The following is a 25912-nucleotide window of genomic DNA, read 5'->3' as shown; positions in this document are numbered from 1 at the left end:
TTAGCGGGTACCGGCGCCCGGAAGGTCAGCGTGTGAAGGAGGTGGCGGTAACAGGGGGTGTCCCGCTGTTACTGAAGAGCAACTGCCCAACCCCGGCCTGAGGCAGCGGCGGGAAGAGACAGGCAGTTTGCTGAGACACCATGGAAGGCGGCGGGGGCAGCGGCAACAAAACTACAGGGGGGCTGGCCGGCTTTTTCGGAGCCAGCGGAGCCGGTTACTCGCACGCGGATTTGGCTGGCGTCCCACGTAAGTATCGGGCCTAGCTTACTAACATTTCTGAATGGTTCCTGCGTCTACACCGAACAGGAGGTGTCCCCTGGTTTTTTGTTTTTGTTTGTTTTTTATTTTGCTGGCGTTCTAAGTCTCGTGCCTTTTTTTTCATCCCACACGTTCGTGTGTGTTGGGCCGTACTTGACTCTTGGGTTCAGAGTCTGGAAGTAAATGTATTCCAAATAGCAAGCTTGTGGTTAACTTTTTAGCTCAAAGTGACATTCTAAATCCCAAAGCAGCCGTCCGGGCAAAACTCTCTAGTAGTGTACCTAGGTGAGAAATATGTGTGTGTGTGTGTGTGTGTGTGTGTGTGTGTGTGTGTATGTATGTATATATATATGAGTTGGGACAAGCCGGGAAGCCATCTGGAGAAGCTGGGAAGTAACCCTGACTTTAAAGGTGATTTATAGACATGAAGAAAGAAGCCAGGTAGGTAAGAATTATAGGAAAGGAAATATGCACAAGATCAAGGATGCAGAGGCAGGTATACCCTGCCTTAGATCTCCGCAGTCCATATGTATTCCAGGTCTTTGGGCCTTTGTAACTGTGGATGATATTCAACTGGATAAATAGAACTTGGACCTAAAGATAATAGGCAGCTGATGGTGGTTAAGGCATCTACAAAAGTATTTTCTATCTTGGGAATCCTTGTAATATTTCTCTAGGTCTTTTACACTCAACAACAACAACAACAAAAAGTCCTTTCATGTCCCTACTGTCACCTGTGTCAAAACTGAGTCTAGAACACAGTTTTATATTAGTCTTAGAATCTCTTGAGTTTGTGAGCACAGAGGGTACTTACTACCTTAATGTGACAAAGTATTGTTATGTTAATTTGATTAAGATTTGATGGTTAAGTTGAGAGACCAGAGGATGAACACCATTCATTGAGCCCCTACAATGTGTCACTACTTTCTAGATGCAAGACTGCAGTGGTTTAAAAAAAAGTTATTTCTTGTTTCCATGGAGCTTATTTAATACTGAGGTGAGCCCATTAACATAAAAACGTCACAGTTAGTGATAAATGCTATAAAGAAAATTAAAACAGAATCGTGGGGTGATGATAGGAGCAGGAAGCCATTTTAGAGTGGGTCAGGAAAAACAACTCAGGGGAGTTGATATTTGAGCTGTGACCTGAATATGATATAAATGCTTGGGAGGCAAGTGTCCAGGAAAATGGCTAGTGCAAATGCCCTGAAACAACCTTGGCATGTTTGAGGAACAGCTGTTAGGCTGATGTGTCTACAGAGTTATAAGGGAGTTGGAGTGATAGAAGATGATGAGATCAGAGAGGCAAGGAATGGCAGCTAATGTATGATTTTATAAACCATGGCAAGGAGTTTATATTTGATTACAAGTTTAGAGGGAAGCCATTAGGACTGATTTGCTTTTCGGAAAAAAGAAAAAGCTAGGCATGGTGGCATGTACTTGTAATCCCATCAGCTCAGGAGACTGAGTGAGGCAGGAGGATTGCCTGAGACCAGGAATTGGAGGCCAGCCTGGGCAACAAAGCAAGACGTGGTCTCTTAAAAAAAAATCACTCTAGTTGGTATGTAGAAAGTGAATTGAAGGGGTGTTAGATAAGAGTTTGTTGCCATGAGATTTTTTTATTTATTTATTTTGAGACAGGCTAATTTTTCTATTTTTGTAGATATGGGTGTCTTGCTGTGTTGCCTAGGCTGGTCTCAAACTCCTAACCTCAAATGATCCTCCCACCTCAGCCTCCCAAAGCACTGGGATTACAGGCATGCACCACCTCACCCTATTGCTGTGATATTTGATGGTTGGACTAGCATAGTAGCAAGAGAGATGCCAGTAAATAACACAATTCAGAATAAATACTGGAAATGGAACTAACAGAGCTTTCAAGTGATGAAAAGATGAGAGTCATGGGTAATGCATAGATTTGTAAACAATCAACTGAGAAACAGAAGGATCCAAAGATTAAAATTTGGGAAAGTTGATTTCCTTGACAGATTCTTTGGTTTTCAAAGATAGTGGAATTCAGCTCTGGCCCTCTGAAAGTTCGCATTTTCTTTTGCACTACCCATCCCTGTGGTAATGACCCAAGAATTCTCAACTCTTCATGCTAAATCAACTGTTAGCACTAACATCTGAAGGAACTGTCTTGAAATATGTATATATAACGCATACACAGAAACCAAACCATGTGTTTCCCGTGGAATTGATTCATCTCTTACAAATCTTATTTTGCAATTTTCAGGGTTATCAAGCATTCTTGTAGTAAAGAAATTAGCTTTATGATTGGCCTGGGCTATGCTTCCTGCTAGTTTGATCATTTGATCTGTGTGATTGCCAGTATCTAATTGATGTTAGAGCCTGAGCCACCAGTGCAAGACCTGATATGGGATTGAGGACCCCAGGATGAGTCAGCCCCCAAACTGACTGATATGGAAGATAAAACAGGAAAAATTTTCACGTTCAGTGAGCCTGTAAAAATAGCAAAACTCATGTAATAATGACAAGGTAAATTAACTCTAAATGAAATAACTTGGAGAATTTTGTAATATGACATTTTGTTTTCTCTCTAGTAACTGGTATGAACCCTCTGTCTCCTTATTTAAATGTGGATCCACGATATCTCGTACAGGTAAGATTAAGATTTTACTAGTTTGGTTCTTTATCTTACCATTTTTTTAAAAAGCCAAGTACTTATGCTGATGAACTATGACATACTTCTGGAGGCTCTAAGTCCCTGATCTCCATTCACCCTTTTTTCCTCACAAACTCTAGGGATTTGGCTTACATCTCTCTCAGTTAACTCCTTTCAAAGGTTTATTTTTTAAAACTAACAGAGAATTAATAAAATGAAAATACTGGGGTAGGTAGTTAACAAAGTTTGTTTTTAAAGTTGTTTGCAATGTCAGGGTACTGGACTAGAACCTCAAAAGCTTCAAAGAGTAAAATCTCTTTGAATCCAAGATATCTTGAATATCTCAGGAAAGCAAAGTTGATTTAACATGTGAAAATTAATGTACTATGCCATACCAATGTATAATAAAGCATTGGAGGAACAAATACAGGACAAGAACCACATGGTTATCTCAGTAGCTTCACAAAAAGCATTTTAAAATATCCACCACCCCTTTTATGATTTAAAAAAACACTCAAAGTAAATAGAAGGAACTAGAAATAAAAATAAATGGACTTCTTCAGCCTGATAAATGACATCTACAGAATATCCAAAGCTAACTTTATACTTAATGGTGAAAGACTGAATATTTTTCCCTAGATCAGGAACAAAACAAGCATGTCAACTCTCTTCACTTCTTTTCTACATTGTCTAGCCAGGGCAGCTAGGCAAGAGAATGAACTGGCATCTAGATTATAAAGGAAGAAGTTAAACTATCCATTTGCAAATGATCTTATCTGTAGAAAATTGTAAGGAAACCACCAAAAACTATTAGAACTAATAAATACATTTAGTAAAATCACAAAATACAAGATCAATATACATAAATCAATTACATTCCTATACAGTAGCAATGAACACTCCAAAAATGAATTGCAAAAACAATACCTGGCCCTCACGGTGACTCATGCCTGTAATCCAAGCACTCTGGAAGGCTGAGGCGGGATGATCACTTGAGCTCAGGAGGCAGAGACCAGCCTAAGCAAGGGCAATACCCAGTCTCTCCTAAAAATAGAAAAAGTAGCTGGATGTTGTGGCCCATGCCTGTAGTCCCAGCTACTCAGGAGGCTGAGGCAGGAGGATCACTTGAGCCCAGGAGTTTAAGGTTACAGTGAAGCCACTGCGTTTTACACAGGGTGAGAGAGCGAGGCTCTGTCTCCAAAAAAAGAAAATTCCTTTACTAATGATGTCAAAAAGAATAAAATACTTAGGAATAAATTGAACTATAGTGCAAAACTTAACATTCTGAAAACTTCAAATTAAAGACCTATGACGGTCTTTAAAAAATGGAAAGACATTCCATGATCTTGGAAAATTTAATTGTTAGAATTACAATACTCCCCAAATTAACCAACAGATTCATTGCAGTGCCTATCAAAATCTCAGCTGACCTTTTTGCAGAAATTGACAAGCTGATCCTAAAATTCATATGGAAATTCAAAGGACAGAATAGCCAACAATCTTGAAAAAGAACAAATTGGAGGACTTATACTTCCCAATTTTAAAACTTACTACAAAGCTATAATAATTAAGACATTGTGATATTAACATGAGAATAAATCTATGAATGAAAACAAATTCAAAATCCAGAAATAAACCCTCATGTTATTTACAGTGCATTTGTTTCCAGCAAGGGTGCCTCGATAGTTAGGTGGGGAAAAAATAGTCTTTTCAACAAATGATGCTGGGACAACTAGAATTCATACACCAAAGAATGAAGTTGGACTCTGACCTTACACCATATACAAACATCAACTCAGAATGCATTAAAGTCTTAAATGTAAGAGCTAAGGCTATAAAACTCTTAGAAGAAATCATATGTGCAAATAGTTGTGACCTTGGGTTAGACAATGATTCTTAAATGTGACACCAAAAATAAGTGATCAAGGAAAAGTTGATGAATTGAATCAAAATTTTAAAATTTTGTGCTTCAGACAATACTATCAAGAAAGGAAAAAGACAACCCATAGACTAGTAGAAAATATTTGGAAATTGTGTATCTCGTAAAGGACTTGTATCTTTAATGTTTTAAAAACTCTTAAAACATTAATAAAAAGACAACCCAATTATAAAATGGACAAAGGGTTTGAATGAGATCTCCATGAAAATGGAAATATCTATTTGAATAGGTATCTCCATGAAGATACACAGATGTCCAATAATCACATGAAAGGTGTTAAATGTCATTAATTAGAGAAATGTAAATCACAAAAACACAATAATATACCAGTTCACACTTGGCAGAATGACTATAATCAAAAAGGCAGGCAATAACAAGTATTGGTGAGGATGTAGAGAATTTCAGCCTTTATACATGGCTGGTGAGAATGTAAAATGATACAGCTGTTTGGGAAACTAGCAGTTTCTCAAAATGTTAAAAATAGGGTTACCTTATGACCTGGCAATTCTACTCTTAGGTATACCCAAGAAAATTGAAAATGTTCACACTTAAGTTGTGAATGAACGTTTGTAGTAGCATTCATTATTCATAATAGCTAAAAAGTGAAAACAAACCAAATGTTCATCAGCTGACAAATGGATACACAGAATATGGCTTACCCATATAATGGAATATTATTTGGCAATAAAAAGAATGAATTATTGATACATGCTGTGACATGAGTGAAGCTGGAAAACTTGCCAAATTAAAGAAGCCAGACCATATATTGTATAATTCCACTTTTATGTAATGTCCAGAATAGGCAAATACATAGACTTGGAAAGTAGATTAGTACTACGTAGAGTTGAGGGTAAATGGGCAATGACTGCTAATGGGTTAGAGGTTCTTTCTGGGGTGATGAAAATGCTTTGAAATTCATTGTGGTCTCAGTTGCACAACTGAATATACTAAAATCCATTGAATTATACATTTTTAATATGTGAATTATATGTCATATAAGTTATGTGTTAGTAACTCTGTTAAATATATTTTTTCGGAGTAATGGCTAGATCTTTTTGTTTCAAAGCTGAATAACTAACAGCATCTGACAGCTGCTCATTTCTTGTTTGGGAAATGTGTTCAGATTGAAGCTAGTTGATGATTAGGACCTCACCAGTTTCAAGCTTTTATTGCTTTTGTAGGAAATGTTGTTTAAATGTTATCTTTTAACACTGGGTGTTTATTGATTTTTATTTTAAAAGTGCCCTTCTGTGAATTGTTTACTCAGAATTTCAAAACTAATAACATGTATTTTGCTTAAATGTTGAATCCAAACTTGAAAGGTTTTACTCTAGCTCTAGTTATAAATACAATACCATTGTGACCCAACATTGCTGCTTAAGGCTTATTAAGGTTAGACATAAGATTCTGTAGGCAAAGAAAACAAATCGTGACTTCTTGCTTCATGGTAAACATTTATACTGGCATCTTCTCTTGGAATACTAGAGGGACTTCAGAATTGAAAAAGTGTTATGTACATTTCATTGTGTCTGTTATTACAAATAATCATGAAAACCCTAAATTTAAAGATGATACCTTAATAAAAATTACGTTTTGTGAAACATTTTTCCATACTTTTGAAGGTTAGGCATTTTAAATAGTACCTGTAAACTCACCATAATGGTGGTTTTTGGCAACAACTATTATCCGAGGCACTCTATGTAGTTTCTCTTGATAGTACTTTTGTACTGTCACTGCCCTTACATCCTTACTGAAATGTTTTAGAAAATTACATTAAGTAATAAATCTTCCTCTTGTTAGCCCAAATGAACATCTGGTATAAAAACAAGGAGAGTTTAAATATTTCTAATGTCCATAGTGTCATCCTCTTGAAATTATGTAAAAATTTCATATAATCTTAGCCTTCTGTTTCAGCGGGTACTTTGATGCTCATTCTTGGATTCATGTCTCTTCTGTGTTAGCAAACCCTGGTACATAGGGTATTTTAGTGACACTCATGTCCTAGAGTGTTAGCAGTACAAGTGTAAGGAGAACTTTTCAACATATCTTCCTTATATTCAGTGTATTAACATACTTTGATATTGACCTTATTTGTATGTGAATTGATATGCATTTGCTTGAAACCCTTGTAGTGTTTTTATAATGGTTGACACTAGTTGAAGAGTGAGTTGGTGCTGACATGTACTAGCTTGATAGTGTTCATCACAGCCATTTTCCTTTTATTTTCCTATTCTTGGTGATCCATTTCTGGATTGAAGGATAATTAAGTGCCTTATCTGATCAGATATAGCATTTCTAAAAAACCTCAAACAAGAAGCACAATTTAAAACTAAGTCATTAATTTAAAAGTCAAGAAGCACCCAACATTTACAAAACTGTATACAGTGTACATGACATGGGATCTATTCAGAGTTTGCTTGTAATTGCCCAACAGACTATTTTTGTGTGATGAGAGTAGATGTTCTTGTTTACTTATGCAATTTTTGGTGAGAATGTGTATGTACACAAGCTATAAATCAAAAACCAATGCAGAGCTACAGTTTCCCTGATGAGGAATCATTTGCTGACATTCAGTATTTGGCACGGGGATGTGGGAGAAGTGTTACTTGTTAATGGCCTCTACTGTGTTAACTGTGGCATGCTGTATGGTTTTTTGTGGGTTTTTTGTTTTTTTGCCACGGGTGTATACTATCCATCACAGGCTTGCATTAACCATTTTTGCATGGAAAGCTTGGCAAAAATGAATTTGTTTTTCATAAAGGTGTATTGACTGTTAAAATTGATCATATTTTGCTCTTAGAATACCATTTCTCAACCTAAGATTTTTGAGTGACGTTCTAGGGGTTGGTTCATCCCAAATTTTGTGTATGCGTTTACTAGAAAGAGGGTTTATCTGGCTTTCAAAGATTATCAAAGGAATATATGCCCCTCAAACAGTTAAGAATTATTAAGAGGATAATTTGCTCTTGCATAACTGATCCAAACTGTTGTGCTTAAATTGGTTTTGCTCATTTTTCATGATCATTTGGTTTTATTATAGTAAAATGATGCTCAATAGTTGGTACAGAATGAAAATTTCTTTCCTGATTGATAGCCTGTCAGCTGTTACTTCTCACAGCTTTCAGTGTGCCTCTTTAGAGCTGTCTTTTCTAAACTCTCTTGCACTGTTGCTTCAGATTTACACATTACATACAGCCTGTCAGATTTACTTTATGAAGAAAACAAAGTTCTGAATGAGAATCCCTCTCAGAACTAAATCTGTGTTTTATATTTCATTTCACTTTGATTTAGGTGCTGCTATTATTGCAGAAAGGTTTATTTTTGTTTGAATAAGTATAGTTGAGTTTGAATTAATTTAAGGTTTTACTTTCTGTAAAAAAAACTACTTAAAAAATGTAAATACAAGCACTCAGCTTGGTTTTTGTTATTATCCCTTCAGGATACAGATGAGTTTATTTTACCGACTGGAGCTAATAAAACCCGGGGCAGGTTTGAACTGGCCTTCTTTACCATAGGAGGATGTTGCATGACAGGTAGGTGTAATAAATTTTTTCTTAAGTGTCTCAGTCCAAGTAGTTGCTCTCGAAAGCAATTCCAATATTGTGTTCAGGATTTTTTAAAAAACATTATTTACATTATTCATCTTTTTCTATTAGACATTAAAAAGAATCAGATGAGCAGTTTTGTTTCTTTGTTTTATCACAAAGCTGTATTATTTGGATCAACTGTTAATGATTTACCAGGGGCTGCATTTGGGGCAGTGAATGGTCTTCGGCTAGGATTGAAGGAAACCCAGAACATGGCCTGGTCCAAACCAAGAAATGTACAGTAAGTCTCATACAATCATCTGATTTAATGATGTTTAAATACTAACCTCTGCTTTGTTGGTTTGATGAGTATAACCATGAGATTATGTCTTTTTTTTCTGTTTTTAATCTTACTAAAAAAGGAACCAAGGAATCAGATTACTAAATCGATCCCTTTTAAATGAAGTGATTTTTTGAATCAGTGTCCTTCACTTAGCTAGTGCTACCGTAACCTAACTTCTCAGGTATACCTGTTCCGTTCTTCAAGCCTATATGACATGCTTTCCAAATTGCCAAATTACTAATAATGAATTTTGGATTGTTTAGGGGCACACAGAACCATAGGACATGGTAATCGAGATACAGGAAGCATGTAAGGGTGACAGCTAGATCTGCTGTCATTTAACTTGAACTTCTTACTGATTTCACTCTCTATTTCTGAAATGGAGAGCCAAAGAAATTTTAAATAAAATTCCTATAACTTAAAGGTAGTTACAAGAGGATAAGACAGTCTTGTCTCAAGATCTTGAAGTTTGCATAGAAGGGAAAAATACAATTAAAAGAGTTGGAAGGTGTATATAATTGATATCTTCACCTTACATAAGAAATAAACATAGCCAGTCCCCATTGATATTTTCTCAACAATATGTTGTTCATTTTTGCACATTTTTATGCTTCATGTAACTGGAATCAAGAGTGTGTGTTCCTCCATGGCTCTAAATTTTGTTTAGGATCCTTTAACCTCCACCTTGCTTACGTGGAGTCCAGCCAGCAGATGGCAGCAACTGTGCTAGAATTAGACCTTAGGAAACTTGAAGGCTTGTCAAGTTTTCTATATTCCTGTTACTATGTGGATTGTTCTTGCTTTACCAGCCAAGATCCTTCAATGTTTTTATTATTTGTTCCTTGCTTCAATTATTTCTTTTTTAATTTTTGTGTCATGAAGAATTTTGAATTATACACCAATAGACAAAATACATAGTGTGATGAATATCTGTGAACCTTAATCCATCCTCAACAATTGTCAGCCATGGCCAGTTGTGTCCCATCTTCTCCTCCTCTCCCATCTTTTTGAGACAAATCCCCATCATCATATTAAATATGAATTTGGAAGTAGAAAGTCTCTTAGAAAAGGTAGCCTGCTTTCTTTCTCAAAATAAAAATGTTATTAAAAGCTTGTTATAAATGAAAAAAAGTGACAAACTTAAAATACATTAGTGAATACATAACATAATTTAAAACAATATACTTCTCTTTGTAAACATTACTGCTTTTTTAAAACAACCTTTTAGGGTTGATACAAATTTTTGTTTATAAAGCATTAATTAAATGAGTTCTTTAATTAATTAAATTGAATGAATTCTTTTAGTCTTTGTTACTGTACTTCCATAATTTCCAGCAGTAGTCAGCTGTCCGGACAGAACCATTCCTGTGATGGTGTTACACTGCTGGGAGAGAAATGTCTTGTCTTCTTCATCCAGTTGTCTCCGTCACTGTTCTGGTGGCATCTGGCACTGGTGCAAGGCAGAACTGTGCTTCCTTGAGAGTGTGCTAAGCATTCACTTTGACTGCTTAGTTCTAGGCTGGGAGCAGACACAAGATGTGTTCTAATTAAATGGCTGAGTCCTCTGTAATTCTACTTTATATTCTGTACTTTCATATTCTTTACTTTGATTCTTTTTAATTGTTTGGGTTTTTTTTTGGGGGGGGGCCTTTTTTTTGGACCTCTCGGTCCACAAGACTCACTCCTGTAATCCCATCGCTTTGGGAGGTCAAGGTGAGGGGATGACTTGAGGCTAGGAATTTGAGACATGCCTGGGCAACATAGTAAGACCCCCATCTCTACAAAAAATTTAAAAACTACCTGGGTATGGTGGCACATGCCTGTAGACCTAGCTACTTGGGAGGCCAAGACAGGAGGATCACTTGAACCCAAGAGTTTGAGACTACAGTGAGCTATCATCACACCATTGCACTTCAGCCTAGGCAGCATAGTGAGACCCTGTCCTCAAAAAAATTTTTGTTTTGCCCAGGCTAGTCTCAAACTCCTGGTCTCAAGTGCTCCCCCTCCCTAGCCTCTAAGTAGCCATCATGCCCAGCTATCTTTAATATTCTAAGTATATACTCCCCTCCCAAAAAGAAAATCAAGTTAGCATGTCATAGTTACAGTGGCATTTCTTTACATAGATCAGTATGTAAACCTCTTTATAAAATACATTCCAGGCTGTCATTCAAAGCCTTATATATTTAATAAGTATTTAATAATTTTACAACATCAGTAATAATAAGAATTTTCCTCAGTTGTTGCCTAGAGTCTCGAAAGTTTTAACCTAACCGCCATTTATATACTGTGAAAGGCATCCTTACTGAAATCCAAGTAAGTATCAAGATGTATCTTAAAATTAAAACTTTGGAGCTTGGGTCTAGGCATTTTAAATAGCTACTATTATGGGGGAGTTATTTTTGTTTTTTTAAGATTACCAGAATTAAATAATGATCCTAAATATAAATTCTTTCTCTCTTTTTGCCCTGGTAGGATTTTGAATATGGTGACTAGGCAAGGGGCACTTTGGGCTAATACTCTAGGTTCTCTAGGTAAGTAGAGATCTCATTTGATAATTAATTGTTAACACAACAAATGAATGTGCAAATGTATCATGAACAATTTGATCAACCAAAATTCTGGTCATAGGTTATGAAACTATTATGTTTACATTCATTCTGGTGACTTAATGTATTATAGATACTGCTTAGGGAAAGATCATGAACTATGTAATAAAATAATCGACGTACTAATACTATTTTTTAATGTTTTCAACCTTTTAAACACTTCACACTCTCCTTTCCAAGCAGGACACAAAATAAAATCATGTTTTAACTAAATGAAATTCAAATAATTTAGGTCCAGAGCAAAGAGCTTTGTATGTTAGGCAAGGTTCAAGGTTCTGCAGTGAGACGTGTTAGATTTATCTAACCCTCTTGCTGTGTTTTCATAATAGCTGTTCAGTAGTCTGTTTACCTGAGTAGATTTCAAGGACCTAATTGCCAGAGTTGCAGTAGGTCCTTTGTAGATAATGAAAACCTGTGCAGTTCTAGGAAAGGGGTAATTTAGTAGTGCTTAGTCAGAACAAAATGCTTTTATACATCATATCATTTATGAATGATTGGCTCTTTTGATTACTGATGACTTATAATAGCCCTCTTATGGCACTTATGCCCTATCATCCAAAGTTTTCATAATTTATGAACTCAAAGTCTGGAAATCTTAAATTGTGGCAGATTAAATAAGGGAAAATAGAGACAACTCATTGAAAACATAGAAGAGGCTTCTATTGTGACACAGTAAGATCCTAGCCTTATCATAGGACTTGGAAGCAATACATTTTCATACCACAAAGCCAGTTTCACATTTTGGATCCTAATAAATGGCTGCTTCAATAAGTTGCTCCTGGCTGCATTCCTTCCACCCTACATAGTCACACTCCTCTGTTCCTTTTTTTTTTTTTTTTTTTTTTTTTTTTTTTTTTGAGACCGAGTCTCACTTTTGTTGTCCAGGCTAGAGTGAGTGCCGTGGCGTCAGCCTAGCTCACAGCAACCTCAAACTCCTGGGCTCAAGCGATCCTCCTGCCTCAGCCTCCCAAGTAGCTGGGACTACAGGCATGTGCCACCATGCCCGGCTAATTTTTTTACATATATATATATATCAGTTGGCCAATTAATTTCTTTCTATTTATAATAGAGACGGGGTCTTGCTCTTGCTCAGGCTGGTTTTGAACTCCTGACCTCGAGCAATCCGCCCGCCTCGGCCTCCCAAAGAGCTAGGATTACAGGCGTGAGCCACTGCGCCCGGCCTCTCTGTTCCTTTTTAATTGCTTATATACCTAGACTAATCAGCTGTCTTTGTCTGCCCAGGACTTTCTGGGTTTTGGCACTACAAGTCCCATGATCCAGGAAATCCCTCAGTCCTTGGCAAACTGGAATGGCTGGTCATTGTTTGTCTTACCATTATAATATAATCAATCACAATGTTCTGCTCATGTCAGTTTCAGTTAAATAAATTAAACGGGAAGATGAGCTTTCATAGAAGTATAAAATACCACAGCAGAGGAGTTGTAAGGCTGAGCGTGGTTTGCAGGGAGTGGTCAAGTGTAGCTATAATTTTAAAAAGGGTAAGAAAAAAGTTTTAACATACTCATTCCTGATAGGAATCTGTAAAGGTATAGAAGGGTGGTTTGAGGGAGGATCTTTTGAAACTAAATGATACTAGTGTTACAGTTCCTAATGTTATGAGAATCAAATCTCACATTTTTTAAAATTATATTTTTTTCTTATAATAGAAATACATGTGTGTGTTTAATCCAAAGTATAGCTATTCTGGGTAACATATAAATGAAATTTTAAAATATTCTTCATGGGAATTCCCTATGGTACTTTCCAGAAGTAGCTGCTATTAATGTTTCTTCTGAATCTTTCCAGACATTCTTTCCATAGCCAGTCAGTCATATACTCATGCATACATGTACCTGCTTTACATATTAGTGAATACAACTCTTCGTGATTTTTGCTTTACAGACTATATAGTATCATTCTATGGAAACTCCATTCTGGATCAATCCAGATGGTACAAAATGCTCTTGATGGATGGGCATTTTATTTGTTGCCAAGATTTTGCTTATTAGAAACAGTGTTCTAATGATCACTCCATATATCTTTGGATAAATTTATCTAAATATTGCCATACTGACTTTGTGTGTTGGAAAAACAAACTTTTTCCCCCTCTGCTCTCACACTACAATAATCAACACAGAAGGCTTCTATGACCAGATATGTGGGGCTATTTCTCCACTTACCAAGTAATCAATTTTGTAAGTGTATACCAGCTGTGTTTCTTCTAATTCAGTTCAATTCCAACACTATTTGGAGATAGCATCGGGCCACACCGGTTAAGGACTCAGTTCCACAAGACTGAGCCCCACTTCCGATGCTGATTGCAAACCCCAGGTTATTTTGCTTGTGCTTCTGACTAATCAGCTATAAATTGGGGTTCCCAACCCCTTCCCTGGGTTTGATTGATATACTAGATGGGCTCACAGAACTCAGAGAAACACATACTTAAGTTTGCCAATTATTAAAAAGGATATTTTAAAGGATACAAATAAACCAGCCAGATGAAGGGCTGCATAGGGTGAGGTCTTTAAGGGTCCCTGAGCACAGTAGCTTTCATTCCCTTGGAGTGGAAGTATGCCACCCTTCCAGTACATGGATGAGTTCTCATTTACCTTCCTGCAAAGCCTCCATGAGTTCAGCTGTCCAGAAGCTCCCTATACTCCATCCTCTTGGGCCTCTGTTGGAGAATTCATTGGGTAGGCATGACTGAAGCATGGCCAACCATGTAGAAATGTGATTGGACAAAAAGGGAGTGATCTAATACTAGTAGATTGGGGAAATCCAGCAAGGATTGTCTGTTCAGATTCTCGGCCTTTCTGTGTAATGTTCATTCCTTCTGGGTATGGGGCAAGACCCCTCCTGAAATGGGGGTCTTATGACCTACAGTCAGACAATGTAGGTCAAAGAATTTCTTTATGGGCAGCTCCAAGACAGAAAGGTGGGGGGAAATTATATTTTTAGTTTCTATGGCTTGCCTTGGGGAGAAAAAGGATTGGGTGAAATTAGGGAAGAAGGAATTCAGAGAAAGATTCTGTTTCCTGAGGCCTAAAGCAACCCAACATTATAACAAGGCTTTCACCTTTATTGCTCTAAAGCTGTTCCGAAGCTGCTTCAGAAACAAAGGACGAAGGAACAAATACTTTAACAAGTGATGTGCTTATGTTTTAGTCACTTTAGAAATAGTAAGGGCTGTGGGAGTTACAAGCCAAGAACTATGGATGAAAGCCAATATATTATATTCACTTTTTTGTCACTGAGTACATCCATGTCCCCTTTAGCATTGCTCTATAGTGCATTTGGTGTTATCATTGAGAAAACACGAGGTGCAGAAGATGACCTCAACACAGTAGCAGCCGGAACCATGACAGGCATGTTGTATAAATGTACAGGTAAGTACTATTGAATTGAGACCTTTCTCTTAACACATTTGATGTATGCTTTTTGTAATCTGTGGTTTTCAAGGAAACTATACTTTTTTGTAGTATTATCTCATGTTTTAACTTTGTCCTTATTATGGTTTGTTTTTGTTTACCCATAACACAGTCTACCATCTTAACCATTTTTAAGTGTACAGTTTAATAGTGTTTAAGTATATTCACATTGTTGTGCACCCAATCTCCAGAACTTTTTCATCTTGTGAAACTGATACTGTATGCCCATTAAACATTTCCTTATTTCCCCCCTTCCCCCTAGCTCCTGGCATTCTTGTACTTACTTTTTCTCAATTTGGTTTGTTTAGGTGTCTCATATAGTGGAATCAAACAGTATTTGTCCTTTCATGACTGACTTATTTTACTTAGCATAATGTCCTCAGGGTTCATCCATGTTTTAGTGTGTGTTAGAATTTCCTTCCTTTTTAAAACTAAATACTATTCCATTGTATGTACGTATACCACATTTTGCAGTTGTGTCTGCCGAGGGATGCTTGGGTTTCTTCTACTTACTGGCCATTGTGTATGATAATGCTATGAATATGGGTATGTAAATGTCTCTTCATGATCCTGCTTTCAATTCTTTTGGATGTATCCCTGAAATGGGATTGTTGGATCATATGGTTTGTTGTTGACTTTTTTTTTTTTTTGAGACAGAGTCTTGCTTTGTTGCCCAGGCTAGAGTGAGTGCCATGGCATCAGCCTAGCTCACAGCAACCTCAAACTCCTGAGCTCAAGTGATCCTCCTGCCTCAGCCTCCCGAGTAGCTGGGACCACAGGCATGCGCCACCATGCCCGGCTAATTGTTTCTATGTATATTAGTTGGCCAATTAATTTCTTTCTATTTTTATGGTAGAGACGGGGTCTTGCTCAGGCTGGTTTTGAACTCCTGACCTTGAGCAATCCGCCTGCCTCGGCCTCCCAGAGTGCTAGGATTACAGGCGTGAGTTCTCGAACTCTTGAGCTCAAGCAGTCTTCCCACCGTGGCCTCCCAGTGTGCTAGTATTATAGGCATGAGCCACCATGCCCAGCCTTGTGGTTGATTTTCAACATCAAAAAGATGAGATTCTTTTCTGTACTTTTCATTCATTTTGTCATTGTTGTTCTTGTTGTTTTATCTTGGACAGACTAAGCAATAGAATATTCAGAGTTACTGGTTTTGTTTTAAACAATAATGTGACTTATGAAGTCAGCATGTTAAACTATCACAAGACACACACAAGGCCGAAGCCCCAGAATGACTTCCCCTTAAGTCAATTTAGACCATGTTATTACTGTGAGAATCGTACTCTACTGGGAGATCAACATCATGTTGCTGTCAAGGGTCAGATAGTTCTCTTTTGTAATAAGTTTTAATTAGTTTAGAAGCAAATGTCCACATAATGCCTAATTTAATTTTTTCTTAAGTTGATTCATCTTTGGTCACTTAACTTATTTTCATCAAAATAATCTATATAATTTTGAAAGTCAAGGTTATTATCTTTTTAAAACCTAAAAGATTTTAATGATGCGAAACAGTCTGCTGTACTTACCATCCTCACTGTAATTCCTTGTTCCCAAAGGCAGCTACTTTAATTCTTTGCTTTCTCAGCATGTTGCTAAATAACATGATTATCTTGCTATATCATGATTTTCCCATCTTGGATATTGTCTGTTGACTTCCTTCTAGAAAAGCTGTTACATCCTATAAGAATTACATAGAATGTGCTTATAGAAGAAAGGAAGTCACATACTTTGTATATGTCATCTTATTTACCAGTCTCTGAAGGGAGTAAACTGGTACTCCTTTGCTTTATATCCAAAGAAATTGAAATTCAGACGAATTAAGTTACTTTCACTTGCTCACACAGCTCTTTCATGGCCTAGTGCTAATCAAAGCCTAGTCTGACTCCAAAGCCCATTGCCTTTTTCACCTTACCAAATTGCCTCCAGGATAGAGAAATCAGGGAAATTTCTAGAAATGGGAAAAGGGGTAATAGCAGTTGAGCTGGGCCTTAAGGATCAACTGAATTTCAAATGTTTGGGGATGTGATATGCATAAGGAAGGTATGGGGGAAGGTCTAGAGAGAGTTTAGACTTAGAGTGGGGCAGGCTAGGATGAGAAGTTTAAAATCAGGTTGAAAGGCAGCATGTTGTCAGCAAAGGTTTTTGGACAGGGAGTATTTAGAATCATCCTTGGAGAAGATAAGTAAATAAGATAGAGGTAGAAGCCTAGAGTCAAAATGGTCAAGAAAAAAATATTACAGACGTTCAGGGTTTATGATAAGGGCTTCAACTCAGATGATAGGTGGTTAACTTCACCTGACGAAATGAGGTGATGATGAGACTAGAAGGCGGCTGTTGCCTACTTTATTGTTTTCTGTTTTGTTACATTGTTGAAGTTATGTATGTGACTTTGAATAGCACCGCAGCTAGCTGTCTTGGGCTTCCTCATCACTGCCCAATCTATTCCTTACTTTCAGTCTCTTCCAGGCAAGACTAAACTCACTGAAATATCTCAGTTGTTTTTTAACTTCCTGTAGTACTGTGTCCTTTGAGGACTATTTTTGCCAGTGATTTAGTTGTTGGGGTGATTGCTTTTCTGAGGGTGGTAGGGATTGTCCCAAATCTCTTTGAGGATCTTAGGAAAGTTTTAGAGGGTTTAGTTATTAATAACATCTCCATAGACTCTACTCAGAAAAGAGTGTAAAAGTTTTAACTTTTTGGAAGCTACAATAAACACCTTCAGGCATATGATTAAATGAAAGTGCTGATATTTAGAAGTTAACAATTAAAGTCTAGTGCAGCCAGTTTCTTTACAGTGGCCTGTGAAGCTCTCTGGCCAGGTTCCCTGGCCACTTTGATTACTCCAGATTCTACTCCTCTTCCCGCTGCCTTTTAAACTTCAGGGCCTTTGTTCTTGCTGTTTCCATTTCCTAGAACGTTCCTTCCATACACCTACCTCACATGCTGCATCATCTGTCTGTCTTTGTTCAGATATCTCCTCCTTGAGGCTTAAGCACTGTAGTACAGTTTTGCACATACCTTTTAGTTAGTTGTAGGATAAGTTGCTGAAAGTTAGATTACTTGAGCAAAGAATCTACATGTCTAAAATGTTAATAACTGATGCCAGATTGCCCTTCCAGGTACTTGCTTACGTTTGCCAGTGTTAAGTGTCATCTACCATTGCACTTTTTAAGCCAGTTGCTGAAAAATATTATCTTAGTGTTTTACTTTGCCTTTCCCTGGTTGCTTGTGAGATTGAGAAACTTCTATTGTTTAATGGTTGTTTATATTTCTTCCCCAAAGTGCTTTGTCATACCCTTACTCCCTTTTTTATTGGGTTATTGGTTTAACTGATTTGTTGAAGCATTTTATGTATCATGGGAGTTATCCCTGCTTATTATGTATTTTATATGAATTTTTACTAACTAGAAAATGTGGATGCTAGTAATAGAAATAAGTCATCAAGATGTTCTTTCTGGCATGTGAAGTACAATCCCAAAGGCCTGGCATTCAGTTTGAAGAACTGGATTTTTATTTACTTTGCTTTTGTAAACTGACTTTCTTATAGAGGGCATAGGATTAACATGTCACAGGGTTTGGGGGAGGGAGGGATCGCCCATATCTTTTGGTTTCTGAGGCTTTATTTCCTGAAAATATGTGGCTAGGCCAATCTAAGATTCTTAAACTTATTGATGATAATAAAACTATAGCTGTTCGTGTTCTGGTAGAATACTGGTCATTACTGAATGGATTCTCATGTGCCACAAGATGATTCTCATAATCTATTAAAGAATCGTTAGACCAGAACCAAAATCATATTATCAGAGTTATTCATTTAAATTGGCCTTTCATTGGTCTGACAACTATCCATTTTCTTATGTATTCTTATGATCTTTCTGTTTTGTTTTTTTTGAGACAGAGTCTCACTTTGTTGCCCAGGCTAGAGTGAGTGCCATGGCATCAGCTTAGCTCACAGCAACCTCAAACTCCTGGACTCAAGCAATCCTCCTGCCTCAGCCTCCCAAGTAGCTGGGACTACAGGCATGTGCCACCATGCCCAGCTAATTTTTTCTATATATATTAGTTGGCCAATTAATTTCTTTCTATTTATAGTAGAAATGGGGGTCTTGCTCTTGCTCAGGCTGGTTTCGAACTCCTGACCTGGAGCAATCCATCCACCTCGGCCTCCCAGAGTGCTAGGATTACAGGCATAAGCCACCTCGCCTGGCCTGATCTTTCTTTCTGTTAAAATATCTCCATATCTACTATATTGAAGCTTTCATTCTATGCTTCTTCCTTTTTTTTTTTTTTTTTTTAATCTCTATTTTTGGAGAGTACTTTGGGAATTGGAAATATTTTAGGTCGGCAGGAATTAGCCATTCCCTAAATGTGAACCTCTTTCTTTAATGGTTTGTGCTGGTGGTAAACTAAAAGAGTGCCTAAGGTCTTTTCCAAATCCATGAATCTGGAGGTTAGAGTTCAACTTGTATTCCTGCCACACAAAATTCATTTCTGTGCTCTGTCTTCTTGGGTTTATTTTAAACCAGAAATTTAATAAAAGATACTGATTTGCTTTTGGTAGAGTTATGTCAGTGTGTTGAGCTAAACTTTTAAACAAGCAAGTATAAACTGATGTTGGAATTCTAGGTCAGCAGCTTACTTACGTCCTCTGTTCCACAATTGCAATGGAAATTGAAACTACTTTTCTCTTGTTATAGAATTAATGAGTGTTTTTGCTTTTTCTCTTCTGAGCCAAGAGCTTTCTCTTCCATAATTTACATTGAAGGTGTCGCAGGCTGTGTTATGTTATTACTGCAAGAAAGTCCTTGACATAGAAATTTAGACTGCCATTTCTTTTCGTAATATCAAATATTCAGCCTTTTCCTCTCTATCTTATAATATACTTTGGTGTGTCTTAAATTAGATGCTAGTTCAGTACATTCTTACATTCAGGGCTACCCTTAAGGAAATACCATAGAGGATTACCTTGTGTAAGAAAATGGGGAGTGGGGCCCAGAGTGAGGGCAGAAGGGCCAGGCCTCCTCTGGCCCTGCCGCCTTCCCACTCCTCCAAAAAGAAAAAAGAATATGGGGAGTGGCAGGGCTCAGCTGGAGCTTCCATGCCCAACCTTTGGTCTAGAAACACCTCCAATCAGCTCCAGCCATTTGCCAACATGCATAATTAATGTCTTCCATTTATTCAAAAGAAACTGGACTCTCATATTTTTGTGTGAAGTCTCTGGTTTTTTGAATATTGATTAGATCTTTTTAAACAGTGGGGGACAACAAAACTTGCTGTCTGGAATGCCACCCTTGTGCTGCCAATTAAAAGTTTAAATTGGACCCTATAGACTTCCAATGTGAAAGAATTGTTTAGGTTTTTAACAAGGGTGTTCTATGCCGAGGTTAAATTTTCTGTTTACTCTCTCGCTCTACTGGGAGCTCTGTTTTTGTGAGTACGTGTGCGTGTGTGTTGCAAGAAATACAAGCTCATGAGAGTAAAATTTGAAATGCAATCCATTTTCAACAGAAAAAGCCTCCTACCCTTAGATATCTGAGGAAAACTTGGATTTATAATCCTTTTGAGACTTCCTCTTATGTCTGTGGACTAAAAGTGCTACCTGATATTTGTGATGGGTAGATTACCAAAAAACTGAATTACTCAGCTAATCAGGTGACTAATGCATAATAAAGCAGTCAACAAATGAAGGTAACTTTCAGAGGTATAAATGTAGAATATATATAGTTAATTAAGCCATTTAAAGCAGAAGTGTTATGGAAAATTTGGAAATATTTCACTAGCTATTTAACCTTTTGAAAAGGGTCATCTTAGTACTGTGCTCATAGCAAGGTGTGGTGATGTGTACATGTAATCCTAGCTACTGGGGAGGCTGAGGCAGGAGGATCACTTGAAGCTCAGGAGTTATAGACCAGCGTAGGCAACATTACTGAGACCCTGTCTCTTAAAAATTTTTAGTTAAAATATTGTGCTAATCTATAAAGTTGTATATGGTGGTTATCACTTTATAGGGTTGTGATGCATTTTAAATGAAACAAGTCACATTAAATAGTGCTGAAAGTATAATTCAGTGAATGTTAATTCCTTTTCTTAAAGCAGAATTTGATATTCGATCTTCACCCTGGCCATTTCAATCCAACTCTTAAGGCATTGATTATTCTTTAAAATTGAATGGTTAGTACATTCATGTTCATAACAGTATTATTGACAATAGCCAGAAGGTAGAAACAAACCAGCTGTCCTTTGTTTTGTGTTTTTTTCTTTTGTTTTGTTTTTTGAATCAAGGTCTGTCATCCAGGCTGGAGTGCAGTGGCATCGTCACAGCTCACTTTGGCCTCCAACTGAAGCCATTCTCCTGGATCAGCTTCTTGAATAGCTGGGTCTACACACACACCCACCCGGTTAATTTTTTTTTCCCCACTTTTTGTAGAGACAGGGGTCTCACCATGTATTACCCTGGTTGGTCTCAAATTCCTGGGCTCCAGCTATCCTCCCACCTTGGCCACCCAAAAGTACTGGGATTACAGACATGAGCCACTGCACCTGCCCCAAGTGCCCACTGATGAAGAGATAAAAAGTGTGGTCTATCCATAACAACAGAATATTATCCAGCCTTTTAAAGGAAGGGAATTCTGACACATGCTACAATATGGATGAACAAGGACAAATGCATGATTCTACTTGGTACTTAGGAAAGTCAAGTTCAGTGGCTCACGCCTGTAATCCTAGCACTCTGGGAGGCCAAGGGGAGGATCACTTGAGCTCAGGAGTTTGAGACCAACCTGATCAAGAGTGAGACCCTGTCTCTACTAAATATTGAAATATTAGCTGGGCGCTGTGGTGCACACCTATAGTCCCAGCTACTCGGGAGGCTGAGGCAGGAGGATCACTTGAACCCAGGAGTTTGAGGTTGCAGTGAGCTATGATGACACCACACCTCTGCCCAGGGTGACAGAGTGAGACTTTGTCTCAAAAAAGGGGGATTGGAATTGAACTCCTCCTCCTCATAGCTCCCCCTTTATGTAAAAATAATAAAAACTATAAATAAATATATGCATGTCAAATTCATAGAGATAAAATACAATGGTAGTTGCCAGAGATGGTAGGAATGAGGAGTTACTGTTTAATGGGTCCAGAGTTTCAGTTTTGCAAGATGAAAGAGTCCTCTGAAGGTGGATGTTGGTGATTATAGCACAACAGTTCAAACGTACTTATTGCTGCTGAAGTGTACACTTAAAAATGCTTAAGGTAGCAAATTTTACATGTACCACAATTTTGACAGTTAAACAGTCCCCCCAAAATGGTATTTAGTAGCCATCTCAGAAGTAGGTAAGGCTGTTCCTTTAAACCACGGGTCACCAACTCCTGCTGGGCAGCTGCCTTATCTGTTCACTGCCTGAATGCTAATACATTTTAAACATTATATAAGTGCCTACATAATGTCCTTTGATTTTCAAAGCTTAAAGTATTTCCTGTCTTGCCCTTTTAAGGAAGTTTGCTAATCTTGGCTCTAAAGTAATTGTAATTTGAATGTGTTAGCTCTGCCACTAACCAGCTCTATATCCCACTTAAATATTCTTGGCTCATTTTACTGTGTTTAGGTAATATTTGCCCTATCTCTCTGGAAGAGTTGTGTAAAGATCAAAAAGATAGAAGGTAAAACTGAAACACAAGTCTTATGTGGTGCTTTGCTTAGATCAACTTCCTATGCTTAGTTGATCAGAGTTGTTTAATTACAGAAAGCCTAAAGCAGGCCCTTAAACTTTTTATCATATCAACCAGTTGGGAAACCCTGGAATTAATGGAAACAGTTAAAATTAAAACATGGCTGGTATGTGATAAAAGGCTCCCCTTGAGTTAGGATTAGCTATGTGTGGTAAGTAAATCAAACACTGATGTTTGGCGTCTTCTTGCTGGAGATAACTTTTTTATCTGACCTTTAAAGAAGTAACTATTGATTTGAACTAAGTTTTTGTTGCATTTTGGTTAGAAAATAGAAAGCTTTCTGGGAAGTAAATTATTCTTAAGAAACACTTAATATGTTACTGATGTCCCAGAAAGCTTTAAAGCCTCATAGATCCCAATGTCTTTATGTTACCTAGTGTCTATGCCAAAGAGGATTCCCCAGAAAGCTTTTTATTTGATAGCTGAGAAGTGGTGTGAAAAACCTTCCACAAGGGCCAAGTAGAAACCATGTTCTTAAGACTTACAAAGCAAAGGGCCAACTAGAAGCAGTAATTTGCAGCTCTTTCTAAAGCAGTGAGCAGACTTCACACTCCTGCGAATCTGTTAATGAGTAGAGTTCCAGAGGAGTTAGGCTGAAGTTGACCATTTGGTAGAAAATAGTGTCTGCAAAATTGTGCTTTCAGTTACCTAAACGTTTGTCATTTTTCAACTAATGAACAGTGTGGTAAGAGCACCTTGGCTATTTCTTTGTTTTATGTTGATTCAGAATGGAGCTTACTACATTTTGGTTACCTGTTTGAAAGAACCCTCATTACACTGAAAGTTTAGGTCTAATAACTGAGCCTTTGCCACGTGGTTGCAGATACCTTTTAGGGTTTATTCTGTGCTTGATAGTTTATTTTTTCGACTTTAGGAATTTGGTCTGATTATAGTTTACTTTCAGCCCTATAGCTTTTTATTGACCTACTAGTCAAAAAAGTGGTTGATCCTAATTTTACTGAGCAGATTGTTTTAAGTTATTAGCAAGTTGAGTATACATTGAGTTACATTTTCCAATTTTTATAATTTTCAACCACATTGAATACAGTTGCAAATTCAACTGCCTAAAATACAGCAAGATGACATAAAGAGATGATATGAACTTTAAGGACATACCTCCCATTTACTTTGATTAGTGGTTTTGGGTTTTTTGTTTTTGGTTTTTGGGGTTTTTTTTAATGTTTTGGTCCCTCTACCACACACTTGACAGCTATTTATAGATGATGTCTGCAGTTTCTGTTTGGGTCTGTTTAAGAGAGATAATTGTGACACTTCATGAAAGCCTAAGAAAAATTTGAGCAGGTCAGCTATCAGAAGTGTTCAGACTGGAGAGATTCCTGGAGGCAGTGGTCCTTTAATCTATCAGCTGAAGCCATCTGGTAGGACACTCATTGCAGAAATGGTTAGTCCTGAAGTGTTTTAACTCAACATCATCACTGAATTTCACGGACTTGACTAACACAGAGCTAAAGGACCTCTAATAAGGCAACTCCTCCTCTCCCCCTTTGTCTCCCTGACACATGATGTGGAACAAATACACCTTAGGTACAGTGTTGGCTACCTGAAGTTATGGTCCCTACTTGTTTGTGGAGCTCCAAGAGAACATCATGTATTAAAAGCTTTGGGCACCTCCCATTCCTGGGGAATTTCTTGTTTTTTCTTCACTTCATAATGTTTATAAGACTTGGCATTTTATAACCACAAGCACTTGGGGCATTTTGTATTGTGAGAAACTTATTTGTAGCTTCCTCTTATTTAGACTTGGAGGAGACTATTTTTAAATAACTAATTGAAATTTTTGTTTCAGAATTTCAAATGAAATACCTATTGCTGATCTTTTACCACATGAAAAATTGTTCATTTGTTGTCAAGCAGAAATAGTTCAATGTCTAGTTCCTGAATTTCTTTCAGCTAGTGTGATGATGCTAGGTCCCTCACTGCTCATCACTTGTGGAAGATTGATGCATCAGTGTAGGAGTGGGGGCAGGTAGGGGTCATTAGCACCTGGCTGTGAGTTTTGTTATAGCCGGTCTTCTCACTATTGCTTCTCTAGCTTTCAAAGTTAATATTTGAAGGACCTGTCACCTGCTTACATTACAGCCTTAAAACCATTGACAGTGTTAGTGAATTTCTAAATTATATGACTATCAGGAAATGATTGAGGTCGGAACTTCAGTAATAAATTGCTGTTAGGAACAAATTAGAAAGTGAAACAAAAATTGTGAATATGAAAATATAAAATTGTATATGGATTAAGTCCTGGTTTCCTTTGTATTACCTTTAAAACTTATTCTCCTGTTTGAGATGGAATATTTATTTTAAAATGGTGTCTCTCCATTTTACAGTACTTATTAAACCCTTTGATGCTAGGGTGCTGTGCAGTATAAGTCTATTTCAATTTTTTTTTTTTTCCCTTCTCTCCCAGGTGGTCTCCGAGGGGTAGCACGAGGTGGTCTGGCAGGGCTAACACTTACCAGCCTCTATGCACTATATAACAACTGGGAGCATATGAAAGGCTCCTTGCTCCAACAGTCACTCTGAAGGTTTTGCTAACTTATGAATGGAGGACACTTCAGTAGTCACCCAGATCAATTTATCAGTCTGTCTGGAGTTATTCTCTTCTACCTACAATTAATTTGAAAAATTGGAAATTCTGATTTGCTGTGATGACGATCATGGATGGTTGACCAGGACTGGCACTCTTTCCAGCCATTAGTGGGTTGAAGCCAAAACCCTTTGGTGGCTCACTGAGTAACGTGGTTCTGTTCTCCTTCAGAGAAGACCTTGCACCTACCTGTTTTCTCTCCTCCCCCCTGAACTGGAAAACCACTTACTCCCAGAATTCAGGGCATGCTTGTTGTCAATACTATATCAGCAAGTCTGTTCATTTAATGACCAGAAACTGTAATGTTGCACTGTATTCTGAATAAAGGATAAAAATAGAACCAAAGTTGTAACTCTAAAATAAGCATGATGTCTCCCTTTAAAAGCATCTACCTGGGTATAAAGTGAAAGTACTCTTGGAATTTTTTTCTGTCCCAGCTAGGCCAAAAACACAATGTGTTTTCATATTTGGGTTGAAATGAAGGGCTATTGGTGGCATTCAAGATCTTTCTCCAGTCGAGCTGACACTAAACATCAACGTATTTCAGGTTAACCATTACTCAATTAGTGTACTAAAACCATCTGTCCAGCAATCATGCTTAATTCTGTACATATGAAGTCACTCCTTACTGGGAATAATTTAGAGCTGGATGTTTTTCAAGAAGCCTTGGGGAGACTAAAGGAAATAAGGGTAAGTTGTCTAATTTCTGAGTTTGTTTCCACAGAATGAAGCTAATCTTATATAACTGCACTGTAGGTTGCACACATACATAATACTATACTAAAAACCTGGTAGCTATATGTATGAAAGAAAACAAGGGCCTTTTTGGGTGCATCTAATAAGAGGGAACCC

At 37.5% G+C, this 25912-nt stretch overlaps 1 protein-coding gene and 1 non-coding gene across 3 annotated transcripts; both read left to right on the top strand.

Annotated features, from left to right (window-relative positions):
- The first annotated feature begins 6 nt into the window (after positions 1-6).
- Positions 7-25405, top strand: LOC105860120 (mitochondrial import inner membrane translocase subunit Tim23). Of its 2 annotated transcripts, XM_012744605.2 has the most exons (7): positions 12-246; positions 2823-2881; positions 8263-8356; positions 8567-8651; positions 11166-11224; positions 14575-14685; positions 24881-25405. In XM_012744605.2, the coding sequence occupies exons 1-7, from the start codon at positions 141-143 to the stop codon at positions 24994-24996; spliced, it is 630 nt and encodes a 209-aa protein (XP_012600059.1). In that variant the 5' UTR covers positions 12-140; the 3' UTR covers positions 24997-25405. The 2 variants fall into 2 exon arrangements, with proteins under 2 accessions (XP_075866417.1, XP_012600059.1); XM_076010302.1 differs by lacking the exon at positions 14575-14685 and having other exon boundaries at positions 7-246.
- On the top strand, positions 10024-10227 carry LOC142875800 (small nucleolar RNA SNORA74). Its single transcript, XR_012923085.1, has one exon. It is a non-coding gene; the product is annotated as a small nucleolar RNA SNORA74 (small nucleolar RNA).
- Positions 25406-25912: the final 507 nt, after the last annotated feature.

The sequence above is a fragment of the Microcebus murinus genome, chromosome 14, assembly GCF_040939455.1.
Source record: "Microcebus murinus isolate Inina chromosome 14, M.murinus_Inina_mat1.0, whole genome shotgun sequence".
In the NCBI taxonomy this organism is placed as follows: Eukaryota; Metazoa; Chordata; class Mammalia; order Primates; family Cheirogaleidae; genus Microcebus; species Microcebus murinus.
The sequence above is the reverse complement of the archived record's forward strand: the minus strand, read 5'-3'. Positions and strand labels throughout refer to the sequence as shown.

What these genes read in the sequence shown, in the direction of transcription:
- LOC105860120 (XM_012744605.2), top strand. Translation starts at nt 141, where the DNA reads ATGGAAGGCGGCGGGGGCAGCGGCAACAAAACTACAGGGGGGCTGGCC. An exon ending in GGATTTGGCTGGCGTCCCAC is followed by an intron (nt 247 to 2,822) that starts GTAAGTATCGGG and finishes TTTTCTCTCTAG; the next exon opens with TAACTGGTATGAACCCTCTG. An exon ending in ATCCACGATATCTCGTACAG is followed by an intron (nt 2,882 to 8,262) that starts GTAAGATTAAGA and finishes TTATCCCTTCAG; the next exon opens with GATACAGATGAGTTTATTTT.